The sequence below is a fragment of the Melanerpes formicivorus genome, unplaced genomic scaffold (assembly GCF_026170545.1).
Source record: "Melanerpes formicivorus ecotype bairdi unplaced genomic scaffold, bMelFor1.0.p_v2 SCAF_2, whole genome shotgun sequence".
NCBI lineage: Eukaryota > Metazoa > Chordata > Aves > Piciformes > Picidae > Melanerpes > Melanerpes formicivorus.
This window is the reverse complement of record NW_027142354.1, coordinates 17,625,371-17,638,416: the sequence shown is the minus strand read 5'-3', so window position 1 is coordinate 17,638,416 and position 13,046 is coordinate 17,625,371. Positions and strand designations below refer to the sequence as shown.

At 41.2% G+C, this 13,046-nt stretch overlaps 1 protein-coding gene across 1 annotated transcript; it reads right to left on the bottom strand.

Moving 5' to 3' along the window:
- Positions 1-274: 274 nt before the first annotated feature.
- On the bottom strand, positions 275-11,744 carry NUP43 (nucleoporin 43). Its single transcript, XM_068152064.1, has 8 exons — positions 11,598-11,744; positions 11,050-11,172; positions 10,728-10,805; positions 9,653-9,830; positions 4,838-4,973; positions 3,513-3,664; positions 2,737-2,859; positions 275-1,437 (listed from the first exon to the last, which is right to left on the bottom strand). Exons 1-8 carry the CDS (start codon positions 11,715-11,717, stop codon positions 1,223-1,225), a joined length of 1,125 nt encoding a protein of 374 aa, XP_068008165.1. The 5' UTR covers positions 11,718-11,744; the 3' UTR covers positions 275-1,222.
- Positions 11,745-13,046: the final 1,302 nt, after the last annotated feature.

Sequence of the window (13,046 nt, the reverse complement as noted above, 5' to 3'; positions counted from 1 at the left end):
CCAGCATCCATCTCCTCCAGCAAGACACGTAAAAAACTCAGGTACTTTTAGCACTTCAAAAAAAAGCTATTCTTGCAGATGTAGCTCTAAAGCGATTTGGATGGAAAATGCCCTCTAAAATCATTTAACTTAATCTGCTGCCCAAAGCCCTAGGTTTCCTTCCATTCTTCAGACTGCATCCCCACGATGAGTCCAACTTACTTAGTTTTACCTTCCTGCAAGGGTGACGACAAGTGTGTCCACTCAAATTATTTAGTAAGTCAGACCAGTAGCCTTGTGCAAAACTTTTTTATTAAAAAAGAGAAAGGGTTCTCTGCAACAAAAGGTAGGTACAACAGTAATCATAAAATTTAAACTTTTCAAAGACTGCAACAAACTGGATATGAAATTTTGATCGTGACAAAGAATGTGTCTCAAATTTATAAAGTCTTGTTCTCACACTTGAAAACAGCCAACACATCTGTCAGTTATGACCTCTTAACTATTAAAAAAAATAAAGAAAAAAAAAATCCTCTGTTGAGTGTTACAAGCACGTTGTCAAGTTTTAGCTTGCAGCATCTATGATGAAGCTGTAAATACGGTTACCAAAATGCTAAGATTCCAACAGAACCTTTCACATTTCACAGCTTTAACGGTTTTTCTTTCCAATTTGCATGAACTAACATAGAAAATTATGTTCCCTGAAATATATAAAAAGCTCATTTTAAAAAACCCCATCTCTCTCAGCTGACATAAAAAGGATTTCAATGAACCCCATAATTTGCCCTTAGAATTAATACTTCAAAAATATCTTTACAGGATAAAAAACAAAACATAACAATAACCCCAAACCAATCAACAAGCCAAAAAAAAAACAAACAACCCAGGGAGTTTATCTTTGTTTTGCTTTGTATGTGCAAGCATATTATGGACATCAGTTTACAGCAAGTATCTTGCCCTAGTTACTACTTTCCTGTGTACCAAACCCAACAGGCACTGGGGAAGAAATTAACATTATAATTACTGTTTCAACATGTAGTACAAGAGTTACCCACCCTCAAGCATCAATGAGTGACAGTAGTCAGAATCTGAGGTACTTTACCTTTCTTCTGCAGTACCAGGGCCAAGATGTTGACCTTTCCTCCACATGCTGATAATAGACTAATGAGCATCATTCAGAATGAAGCTGACATTTCCCAGTAGCTGAAGGTGACAAATATTTCGAAGAGATACCAGAGTAATTTCATGCAAAAATTTGTCTGTTTACATAAATAGCCTCTGCATCAGTACCATATACTAGGCATGGTCCCAAAACATCTAAAGTATTCACAGACAAAGTCTGATTTGGAATTAAGTTGGTGATTTCCATGCGGTCTTTAGTAGGATCGTTGCTCAGCCAGGCACTTACTACAGACTGATTAATGGTACTGTGGGAAAAATAGGTAGTATTTCTTCCTCCTGAAGGTGAGGGAGAGAGGGAAGAGAGGAAAGTAAATTCCGATTTAGTTTACATTATTCTCAGAATTTGGAGAAACGTAGTAGGTATGGGACAGACACAATGAGAATATCACTTTACATTTAAGTTAGTTTTCAGCTTAACAGTTAACAGATGTTGTTGTCTCTTTGGCAAAACAAGGAAAAGATAACTATTTTTAAAAGCACCAAAAAAGTCCTTGAAGTGATTACAGAAACCTGCAACCAGTTCTGTCCTCAGTTAAGACAAACAGGTCAGAACATCTATGAACTCATCTCACTAAATAAGAGTCCACAAGTTTTTCTAGCCAGAGACTTCAGTCTCAGCAAGGACATACCTAAGAACAGAAGTCTGTTTATGTAGCGTCTTGCTATATTTGGGGCATCAGCTTTGCTTTAATAGCACTTACTCCCTACCATCCTCTACATCAAGTGATATGCCTGAGTTTGAATTTTCCCCATATCACATTTTACATTCAACCTGAAGTCTCCTGGTTCGAGAACTAGTGTTCCGCAAACAATTAACAAGTGGCTGAGGTAGTGCGAAGAGCTGTATACTTAATATACCTGCAAACACGCAAAGCGCAACTTGAATCACTTATCCTATTGTTTCCCAACACAGAACTGCCCTTTGAATGGCAACTTTGAATTCAAAGGCGACAGATGACATCTGAACGTTTCCCCACTATTTACAGTCTTAAGTAGTAAGCAATTAAGCAGTTTTTGTGACGAGAATGTGAAAGTGTTTGTGTTTACATTAAGTCAGTATCGTATCTTTAATTACAATCCTACCCTGATACAAAGGGATCCACTTTTATTAAACAGAAGTTCCAATTATAATGTTGAATTTTCCTAATAAATTCATAATTCCAGCATCCTCTTAACTTATCAATTACTTTGTTATTACAATTTTATCTCCGAGACTCAGATAGTAATGTCACCTAGGCTGCCTTCTGGTCTGTTCTAGATACCATTTCTAGGTGAAGACGATCCATCTTTAAAATACCACATGTGCCCCTTTGCACATTGAGTGCAGTAAAGCAGATTAAAAACTACATACATTTACAAAACCCACCAAAAACCAGACCACAAAACAACTTGCAGAACTCTGAGATTTACAGGTCGTTTTCCTGAAGTGCCTATCAAGGCTTTCTTTCTAAACAAAAAGGAACCAGGTTTTCATTTTCTCTCTTAGGACAGTATTATTAATTGGGTGACATGAAAACATCGACTTTATGTTGCCAACTGACAAACTCAGTGCAGACTGACTTAAAACATTCTCACCTTGATGAAGAAAAGATGGTTTATCGGCTACATCTGTGGAAGTATCCCAGTGCCATAAAGACCCATCTTCAGAACATGTAAATAAGTGATCAGGGTTGGAGGGATGGAAGTGAACTTCCCACACTGGAAATATCAGACAAAACAAAACCAACAAAGTATCAAACAGAACCACTTCTAAACAATTATCAAGTGCTTCCCTCAGTGCATGATGTGGACATTTACTTAAAAACATGCAGGGCTACACCAAAACTTTCCATTCTAAGTCTATGTGGGTAGGAGACCCAAACCCCCATCCTTAGTTGCTCACTGCAGTTTTTGATCCCCTGGGAGGGGAAGAGAAAAAAACCCAAGCCAACAAAAACAAGGCTCTATTTTGCTGAATTTTCAGTACTGTGAGAATTGTTAAAAGTTAACATCTTATCTGAATTCAGACACTCAGGTAAGAGAATACTGTCTCATGCAATCTTCCCCAATATTAAGTTTCAGTCTGCACACAGCATGCATTCCTTCCCAGCATACACATTATTATTTTGTGTCTAAGTAACACAACTGTGAAAAAGATATTTAAGTCAGTAAAACTGAACATCAAGAAACTTTTTTACTCCTTAAATATAACTGTGGCACTGCCAGGAAATTTTCAGCCCCAAATTAATTGCTATCTTGTTCACAACTATGTGATGATTTTCTATCACAGGTACAACAGCTAATTTTTTTGCAGAAATTGAAAACTTTACTCAGATCCTATTCCCCTGCCTCCCGCCATTTCAGATACTTACTTTCTGCTTCATGAGCATTAAGCAGGGACACTGGCATAGTATTCTGCCTAATATCCCATATACTCAGCATCCCATCCTGGCCCCCTGTGGCCACAATATGCTGCTGATTGGGATGCCTGTCCACACAGTGCAGTGGAACTCTGTCACCCGTCCTGCAAAAGAAAAAAAAAAGGAAAAGAAAAACAAACCAACCAAACCACAACAACTACAACAACAACAAAAACACAGCACCCAACCACGAATTTGTTACTCAGCCTCTGTTTTCTCCTTTTTAATCTCTAAGAGCATTGAAAATCAAGTTAAGGGTATTGATTGCAACTTCAGTTCCTGTAGCATCAGTTATTACAGGCTGAAGCCACAGGACATCTACTGGAAATTACAGGTATGGCAGTAACATGAAGGCACAACTGGATGAGCATCAGGTTCTGTACCCTGTAGTATACAGGCACAATCCTTTACAGGAGTGAGAAAACCTTGCATACAGGCAATATTCTAAATAAACCTGCAACAGTAAGAAGGTTACTCAGGAATTCATGTTATAATTATGCTTGCAACATGTATTAAGAGTTACAACGGGAGACAGGGCACCAACAAAACCAGGTACTTAAACCACAGCCTATTAACAGCAATATAGATGGTTACACAAACAACAGGATTTGAATCTATCTCAGCCTGTTTTCTCACAATACCTTATAAGACACATAGTTACCATTCAAATACATTTCAAATGCTAAAAACTCTGTATTAGGCCTGTGAAGAAACACAGATGCAAAGAATATTTAATTAGGGAAAGAGTGTTGGATCGAAGGCTGTGTTTTGGTTGTTCATTTTTTTGTACGTTTGCTCTTTTTAAAGACAAAACAAACAAGTCCAACAGTCCTTCAAGAATTCAATAATAAAACAGAACACCGAAATACAATGCTCAGCCTCAATACTTTAGTTTGAGGGTGACAGAGCACTGCAACAGGCTGCCCAGAGTGGCTCCTTTTGGAGTGTCCTGCACTGGAGATTATCAAAACTTGCCTGGGTATGTTCCTGTGTAACCTGATCTAGGTGTAACTGCATTAGCAAGGGGATTTGACTAGATGATCTCCAGAGGTCCCTTCCAAACCCTACCATTCTGTGATAGTAATTCAGCCACTAAGCAGAGTCTGCTTTTGATTTTTTTAAACACCAGAGTTAAACACCTTTGACATAAAAAAGTATTAAAAAAATTAAACAAATCAGTAATTATGCCACTGTCAAGAAGGCATGAACAGTTTAAATCAGCTTATACAAAGTAGCATATACTTCTCAGTAAATATTTCAAAAAATTAAGGTCTTACAAAGAAAATATTTGAGATGGTTCATTTCTTTGTTGTCTGAGGTCCCATATTTTTAACTGTCCAATTGAATTTACTGTCAAGATTTCAGTTGTGCGAAGGAAAGTCACAGCATGGAGTGTACTGCTGTCTGCATTATCTGCAAAAGAGATAAGGAAAGCATTCAGGTAAACCTGTGAAATGCTACTGTCCATGTATTTATGTTCAAACAACTCTTTCTGGAAAGTACAACACATCTGTGTGGTGGTTGAGAGAAGGCCTAGCTCTCCCTCCCCCACAAAGAAAGAAACCACAGCTAGCTCAGTCAGAGAAGCAAATGGGTAGAGCTGTATTCACAAGCAACATGGAATGCAGGTCATATATACACACAATATACAGTATTTACAATATATATACAGAAATACACAGCAAAGAAAATAATACAGAACAAGACTCCCTCCTCCGGACAGAGGAGGGTTCCCCCTCGGTACCCCCTCTCTCCCCCTACCTCCTTTTTTTCCCCAAAAAGGGCTAGAGAGAGGGAAAAGGAGTATATTAAGGAGGAAAATTCTTATTAGGCTTCAAAGTGCATGCAGGGATTAGTTTTGCTCATCTGACATTCAAGGTCAAACTTCGGCTGGTTGCTCAGAAGCAGACAGGCTGGAAAAGCAGGACAGAGGGAAACTGAGAAAAATTCCAACTGAACTAAAACTTAAAGTTGCATTCTACCAATGAAATGCGTTTAGAATATCATGTTTTCATTTTGATACTAAAACATTCAGCCAGAGTGTTCCAGCACTGTCCCTTTCTTAAAGGCACAGCCTCAAACAATCACAATCTGCTTAAACATGCTTAGAACCACTCTGTATTTCCAGGGGCAGAGACTGACAATTTTAAGTCTTGCAAGGGTACCTTGTGAAAAAGGAGCCCTTGCCACCTATAAGAAACATTACTGAGACAATTCTGTAAGATTTAATTAGCTCCAGTGCTTACAGAACTAGTTGTTAATCCATAAGGTTTCTTTCCAGTTCCTAGGAACAGGAATCTAATTAGCCAAATCCATGGCTTTCATAAGAGTTTTCTGTATGATGAGTCTCCTGCATCCCCTGGCAAGGGGCAAGCTATGGAGATTTCCATAATGCTTTTCTTCTTTTGAACACAAGAAACAGTAGCTCTGGCTAAAAACACCAGGCAGCTGTATATGCAAGAACTTAATTCACCAACTTTCTTTAGACCTTCTTCAAGAACTATCAATGTGGTATCTATCCCTGCCTCTAAAGCCAAACTGGAATTACACCCTGTTTATTGGTAAGTAAACGGAAAACCTTTCTTTCAGGTCCTTTTGTGTTATAAACCACCCAACCAGGATGAATAGACAGATAAAATACTCTGTAAGCAGCTGGGTTAAGTATAATTATTGATTGCCTTGGTTCTCATGGGGGACTTCAATTTACCAAATACCTGCTGGAAATATAAAATGGCAGAGAGGGAGCAGTCCTGGAAGTTCCTGGAGTGTATGGAAGATGGCTTCCTCACCAGCTGTGTCAGGAAGCTAACTAAGGAAGGCACCTTGCTGGATCTGTTGTTTGTGAACAGAGAAGGACTTGTGGAGCATGAGGATTGGAGATCTTCTCGGGCACATCAACCATGAAAGATTAGATCTTGATTGTTGGAGAAGGAAAGGAGGAGGTCAGCAGAACTGCCACCTTGGACTTCAGGAAGGCAGACTTAGGCTGGTTGACAGAGTCCCTTGGGAGGCAGTCCTGAAGGGCATGGGAGTCCAGAAAGGCTGGACATTCTTCACGTCGGAAGTCTTTGTGGTGCAGAGGAAGTCAAAGGACCATTAGGTGGTGAAGAAAACCAGTCTAGCTGAACAGAGAACATTAGCTGCAGCTCAGGCAAAAAATGAGAGTTTATGGCATTTGGCAGAAGGGGCAGGCCACTCAAGAGGACTACCTATGAGGAGAGACTGAGGGAGCTGGGGTTGCTTAGCCTGGAGAGGTGGAGACTCAGGGGTGACCTTATTGCTCTCTACAACTACCTGAAGGGAGGTTGTAGACAGGCTCTTCTCCCAGGCAGCCAGTACCAGAATAAGAGGACACAGTCTCAGGCTGCGCCAGGGGAGGTTTAGGTTGGATATTAGGAAGAAGTTCTATAGAGAGTGATTGGCCATTGGAATGTGCTGCCCAGGGAGGTGGTGGAGTCACCATCATTGGAGGTGTTCAGGAGGAGATTTGATGGGGTGCTTGGTGCCATGGTTTAGTTGTTTAGGTGGGTTGGATTGGTTGATGGGTTGGATGTGATGATCTTGAAGGTCTCTTCCAACCTGGTTTATTCTATGTTCTAAGTTATTGTAAGGCTAAGCAGTGAGAAACTAGAAGGGTCAAAGTCCATCTAGAAATTAATTTGGCTTCTGCTGTTAAAGAGAACAGGAAATCCTACTACAAAAATATTAGCACTCCAAAGAGTGGTGGTGAATGGAACTAAATTCAGTTGGCAGTCGATCACAAGTGGTGTTACCTAGGGTTCAGTTTGGGAGCTAGTCTTGTTTAATACCTTTATAAATGATCTGGATAAGAGGATCAGTAAGTTTATAGATGACACCAAATTGGGTGTCAGGGCTGATTTGCTCCAAGGTAAAAAGGCTCTGCAGAGGGATATGGACAGGCTGGATTGATGGTCCAAGGTCAACTGCGTGAGGTTTAACAAAGCCAAGTGACAGGTTCTGCACTTGGGGCACACCAACCCCATACAACGCCACAAGCTTGGGGAAGAGTGACTGGGAAGCTGCCCAGCAGAAAAAGACAGGGGGGTTCTGGTTGACAGCCAGCTGAACATGAGCCAGCAGTGTGCTAAGACTGACAAATAGCTGAAGAGTATTCCTGGCCTGTATCCCGATTGTGGCCCTATACTCAGCACTACTGAGGCCACACCTTAAATACTGTGTTCAGTTTTAGGCCCCTCACTACAGGAAAGATACTGAGTTACTGGAGTGTGTCTAGAGAAGGGCAATGAAGCTGAGGAACAGCCTGGAGAACGAGTCTTATGAGGAACAGCTGAGGGAACAGGGATTATTTAGCCTGGATACTGAAAGAAGATAGTAGTGAGGTGGGCTCAATCTCTTCTCCCTAGTATCAAGAGGAAATGGTCTCAAGCTGTGCCAGGAAAAGTTTAGATACTAGGAATAATTTAATTACAGAAAGTGTGGTCAGGCATTGGAAGAGGATATCCATGGATGTGGTGGAGTTGCCATTCCTGGAGGTGCTAAAAAACCCCCAACATATAGACATAACACTTTGGGACATAGTTTAATGACCATGGTAGTGTTAGGCAGATGGTCTTTTCCAAACAAAACAGTCCTTTTATTCTATGGCTCCAGGTAAGCTTCACTAACCAAGTCATAGGTATGATTGACTTACTTATAGACCACTTCTGTTTTAACATTTTCTTCCCATTTCCAAATTAATATACATGTGATTTCTTAACTGTTTAACGTGCCAACAAATCTCAATGAAAAGTCTTTCTGCAACATAATACTGGCTGATGCTACTACAAAGCAAGCATTTTCACATGGTACTATCAGGTGAGCACTAAGAAAACTAACAACCTGAATGTTGCACATTATTATATCTGTATGTAAGCATTAAGTAATTGCCCAGTGAACAATACAGATTTTCTTTTCAGACACCTGCTTCCTGTAAGTTAGCAAAACATTCTACTCTATTAAACTTGTACCAGAACACTTGTGTTGGTACCTGCATAAAAGTAAAAACTAAAAATAAAATAATCCTTTTAAACTACTTAGTGTTTTCACTCCTCAAAGGGGAAGTTACCATGTTTTGTGTGCATGTGCTAATAAAATCTGCCTCATGCTCTGCTACTTAAAAAAACCCAAGAAAACATAGAAAGGTTTCCTATAGAAAGTCTCAAGGAGCTTTAGTAAAGGACTGTATTCAATTAATAGGATTTATCTTGTGTCTGTATATACAGACATGCACACACAAGTACCCCATCTAGAAATCCCAGAGCTCTTCCTTCCTTAATTGGCTTATCACTGTGTAAATTCCTTCATCCGTTAGAAGAAAGATTTTGCTTGAGGAGAAACCCAGGTGGTGTGTCAAACTGAAGTTTCAGGGAGAGGGTCCTGGCTCAGTAATGCTACTAACATAGTTACTGTCCTTGAAACTATTTCTGCTATTAAGTTTCATTTGCAACAGATGCTACAGGCCTGTATTCTATTTCCATGAGACTAACATGACAGAAGAGTTGGGAACAACCAAGTTTTGACAATTTTCACAAATACCTTTCTCTATCACATAATCTATGACTTCAGGAAATGTGGAGCTTTTTCACTACAGGAGAAGTGATCATTGTAAGATGTGGTATCTGGCAGAACAGGGTACAAACAGTGGTTTCTGGTTGTTTTCCTTTAGTCACAGAGAAATAGTTTTTTGGGGAACACCACAACAGTTAATCTTAGTAGTGAACTGAAATTGCCATTTCACTGACCACCAGCCATGAAGACCTTGGAACACAATACTTCTTGAAATCTAGCCATATTTCAGGTGAACTGTCATTGCATTTAATAATTCTAGATGAAACAAAAGCTTACAATGTTAGCTTTGACACATCAGCTTATACATTAACTGGCAAAAACCTGAATATTAAAATACATCTGAAAGATCTGAAATCTGCAGGAATACAAATATAATCTGGAGCAAGCACATTCAACTTGCAATATTTAATTCAATTCTCAACTGCCTTGTTTTGTTTTATTATTTGAAAAGCTAAAAATTAAACAAACCCCATCAAACTAATCTAAACAGTTCTTTCACTTACCTATAGTTCTTACTGCATCCTTTTGGTCAGCTCTGAACAGATTTATTCTACCATCTTCTCCAACAGTAACAATTTCTGGGTTGTTGCAGATGACGCCAGTACATGCTGCGCCACCACAAGATGTTTCTTGGTCCACGTGATAATGAGCTTTCTCCCACCGCTGGTTGGCGGATAAAGTCTAAGTAGTAACCAGACATAAAATTCTGCTGTTAGATAATGACTGTGATAGACTAAAACTTATGCAGTACTCACAAACCCAGAAACAAACTCCAGGAAAGCCACACATCACATCCCAGGAATGAGAATCTCCTGTACAAATATGAATCAGAGATCTAAATTTTCCTCAACTCTTGAGCATACAACCCTTCACTGAAGCACCTTTTTCATGTGAGCCTAAAATCATAAAGAATGCTATCTATTTATAAAGTAGAATTATCCTTTCAATCTTTCCTGAGGCCATGGGAAAAAGAGATGGAATCTTTAAAAAATATAAGGTCAGACTTAAATTTTGACTGCAAGCAATTTAGTTTATTTCAGGTAATATATCAAGCTATTAAGAGCCATTATTCTTTACTGTGTCATTGTGAATATATTAAAGTCATTACATGTTTAGCTTCAGTGATGTATAATCCATAGACTAGTGAGTTTACATATCTTCCCTCACATAACACTCATGAGAAGAAATTCAACACGAGTCATGAAGTTCAAGAATGCAAAAACTCTAGTAATGCAGGTTAAAAATAGTATTGTTTTCAATTGCATTTTAAACAATACATGTACAATCCCATTAACAGCCACTCCCCAAAACAATCTAAACTCTTAAGGCATGCTTTCAGTGAACGGACTATTTGGTTACAAATGCATACTAACAGATACCCTAGTCTACCTGGCTCTGGAATCTAATTAATCTAATATGTGTGCAAAATGCCTTTTTATTTGTATGTATAAAGCCAAAGCTTTTAAAATTTGGTTCTAGTATGCACATGTTTCTTGATCTAGTCATTTCAGTATTACACTAAACTCAGTGACCTGTATTACAGAGAACAGTAGCTTAAAGCCAAAGCGAGTTATTTACCTGGTTATTTTGATGATGACGGAATACAGTTACAGTTCCTGTTGATGAGCCAACCACAATTCTCTCTTGATCCAAAAACTAAAGGGAAATAATAAATGCACTATTAGTTGACGTCAGTACAGAGATGATAATTTTTTAGGGTAACCTAAATTATTGGTAGATATAGTAAAAAAACAAATAACCACAACAACACAAAACATAAATAAATCAACGCACAAACTAATTCCACTTGCTTTTTCCCTCCTTCATTTTGACAACTACCACTTACTTTCTCCTAAGTGACAAATAAAATATATAGATGTGTTCAACACTGCTCTGTTACCTGCATGTCCATGACATCACCATTGTGCCTAATGTCACACAGCAGCTGAGGTTCTGCTTGAAATTCGCCATTGAGGCCCGTGTTTCCAAGATCTCCAACAGACCAAATCGAGATCCTGTTATCCTGTACGGAAACGACACCACTAGTTTGACTCGAAAATGCTTTTGAAACTATCTAACAGCAAGCCAGCTTAGATGTCACGGTCTTCTGTTTGTTACAGCCAGGGAAAGCAATCAGCGGCAGGCCGCGCACCGCCCTTCGGAAAGCTGCCACCGGCCGCAAGGAAGCGCTCGCCCGACGGGATAACCCTGCCGAGCACGGGGCAGACCCCGGCTTCCTCTGGAACGTGAGCAAGACACATTCAAAAGAATGCCCCGGCCCCACATTCAAAAGCAAGCTCCGACCCCAGTCTCTCAATCAAAGTAGCGAAGGCTGAAAGGGCGAGGGGGCAGGAGGTGCCGCCGCCAGTCCAACGCCCCGGCGGGAGGGACGAGCAGCGCCTCAGGTCTTGGCCCTCTCCCCTGCCCGCCCGCTCGTTAGCTAGCTACCTCGTTGTCCCAGGAACCTGTGGCAAAGAGGTCGGGGGGCTGGAGTGCGGCGGCGGGCAGGGGCCGCCAGCGCGTCTTGCTGATCTTCTGCGACACGAACTTGGCGCACACATCCTCCATGGCCGCCGCGCGCCAGCTCCCGCCGCTGCCGCCCGCCCCGCGGCACGCCTGCTGATTGGCTGCGGCGCGACGGCGAGCGCGGAGGGACAGGCTTGGCGCGAGCCAGAGCGCGCGCCCGGACGGTCCGGGACTGGGTATCGAGGAGATGCACGGCGGCGGCCTGCCCGGCCTCGCCGTATTTAGCAGCCAGCCGCTGAGCGGCAGCTGCTGGCGTTTAGCGAGAGGGGCAGGCCAGGCCAGGGCGGGCCGTGCCCAACCAGCCCCGGCCGTTCGCTAAGCGGCAGCTACGGGAAGCGGGGACTGTGTCCTTGTCCTGGGGTAACGGCCTGACGCCGTGCAGGGGCCGGGGAGTCGACCGCCGAGGAAGGAGCTCGGCCTTGCCATGCCGTGCCGCTGCAGGCTCAGGCTTGCCCACACGTACGGCCAGCCACTACACTGGCGTGTATCGTCTAGACTTTATCTACAGAATCATGTCCAGGAGAAGAAGAAATAGAAGAGGAGGATTTACCAGTGTATTTAACCTGTCTGCTCAGTTGGGCTGTCTTCCCTCACAAAACTTTACTCGTATGTATCATCTTTGCAAGGTCGCCAACTGTTTCTCTCAAAATCGGTAACTTTTACACCAGATAATAATCTCTGACCTGCTTTTGAATAGTTTTAAGTAATGCTCTTTCCCTTCTGTCAGATTCCTACTTGTACATTCAATAGCATATTGAAACAAGGGCATACATAACCTTGACCACATGTCACTATTACACTATGCGATAAAAAGTTCAGAGGCTAGTTGTAAAATGAGCTAGAACATGGCTACATTGTCATTTCAGAAGCTGGGACTATGCCCAATCACTGTAGTGCAGTAAGGCATTTTCTCAGGAGCATCTTCTACTTTTACCGCCTGGTTTTCTACTGCATTTTTCTTCTTAGAGCTGCTGGTGCCAGCTCTCTGAGATTCTGTTAGGTGGATTTATCAGCATTAACCGTGGCTTCTTCAAACTTTCACCACCTGTGTTATTGCAGTTTGCCTGCTTAAGCCATCTGTCTTTTTTTCTACGCAGCATGCTTGAGTCCCTCATCAAGTCTGCTAAGCTGTTTTGTAATCCTTCAGATGTGATACCAAATCAGTGATATTTTACATGCATTATGCATCATTTCAACTTCAGCTGTGAGGAATATCTTATTCTTTTATCATTATAGAGAGGAATCCAGCACTGAACATATTAACAAAAGCTGGATGCTGTTATGGTCTACCATACTGCAAGCCTTAAAGCAGCTTTGTTGCAGGCTGCAGTAGCATTATTATTCTACAGCAGCCAATACCTCTGGCACTCT

Excerpts from the sequence above, each read along its gene's own strand:
- NUP43 (XM_068152064.1), bottom strand. The coding sequence starts at position 11,717 with ATGGAGGATGTGTGCGCCAAGTTCGTGTCGCAGAAGATCAGCAAGACG. Across the intron at positions 11,173-11,597 it reads CAGGTTCCTGGGACAACGAG|GATAACAGGATCTCGATTTG; the intron begins GTAGCTAGCTAA and ends GTTTCCGTACAG. Across the intron at positions 4,974-9,652 it reads GGATGCAGTAAGAACTATAG|ATAATGCAGACAGCAGTACA; the intron begins GTAAGTGAAAGA and ends TCTCTTTTGCAG.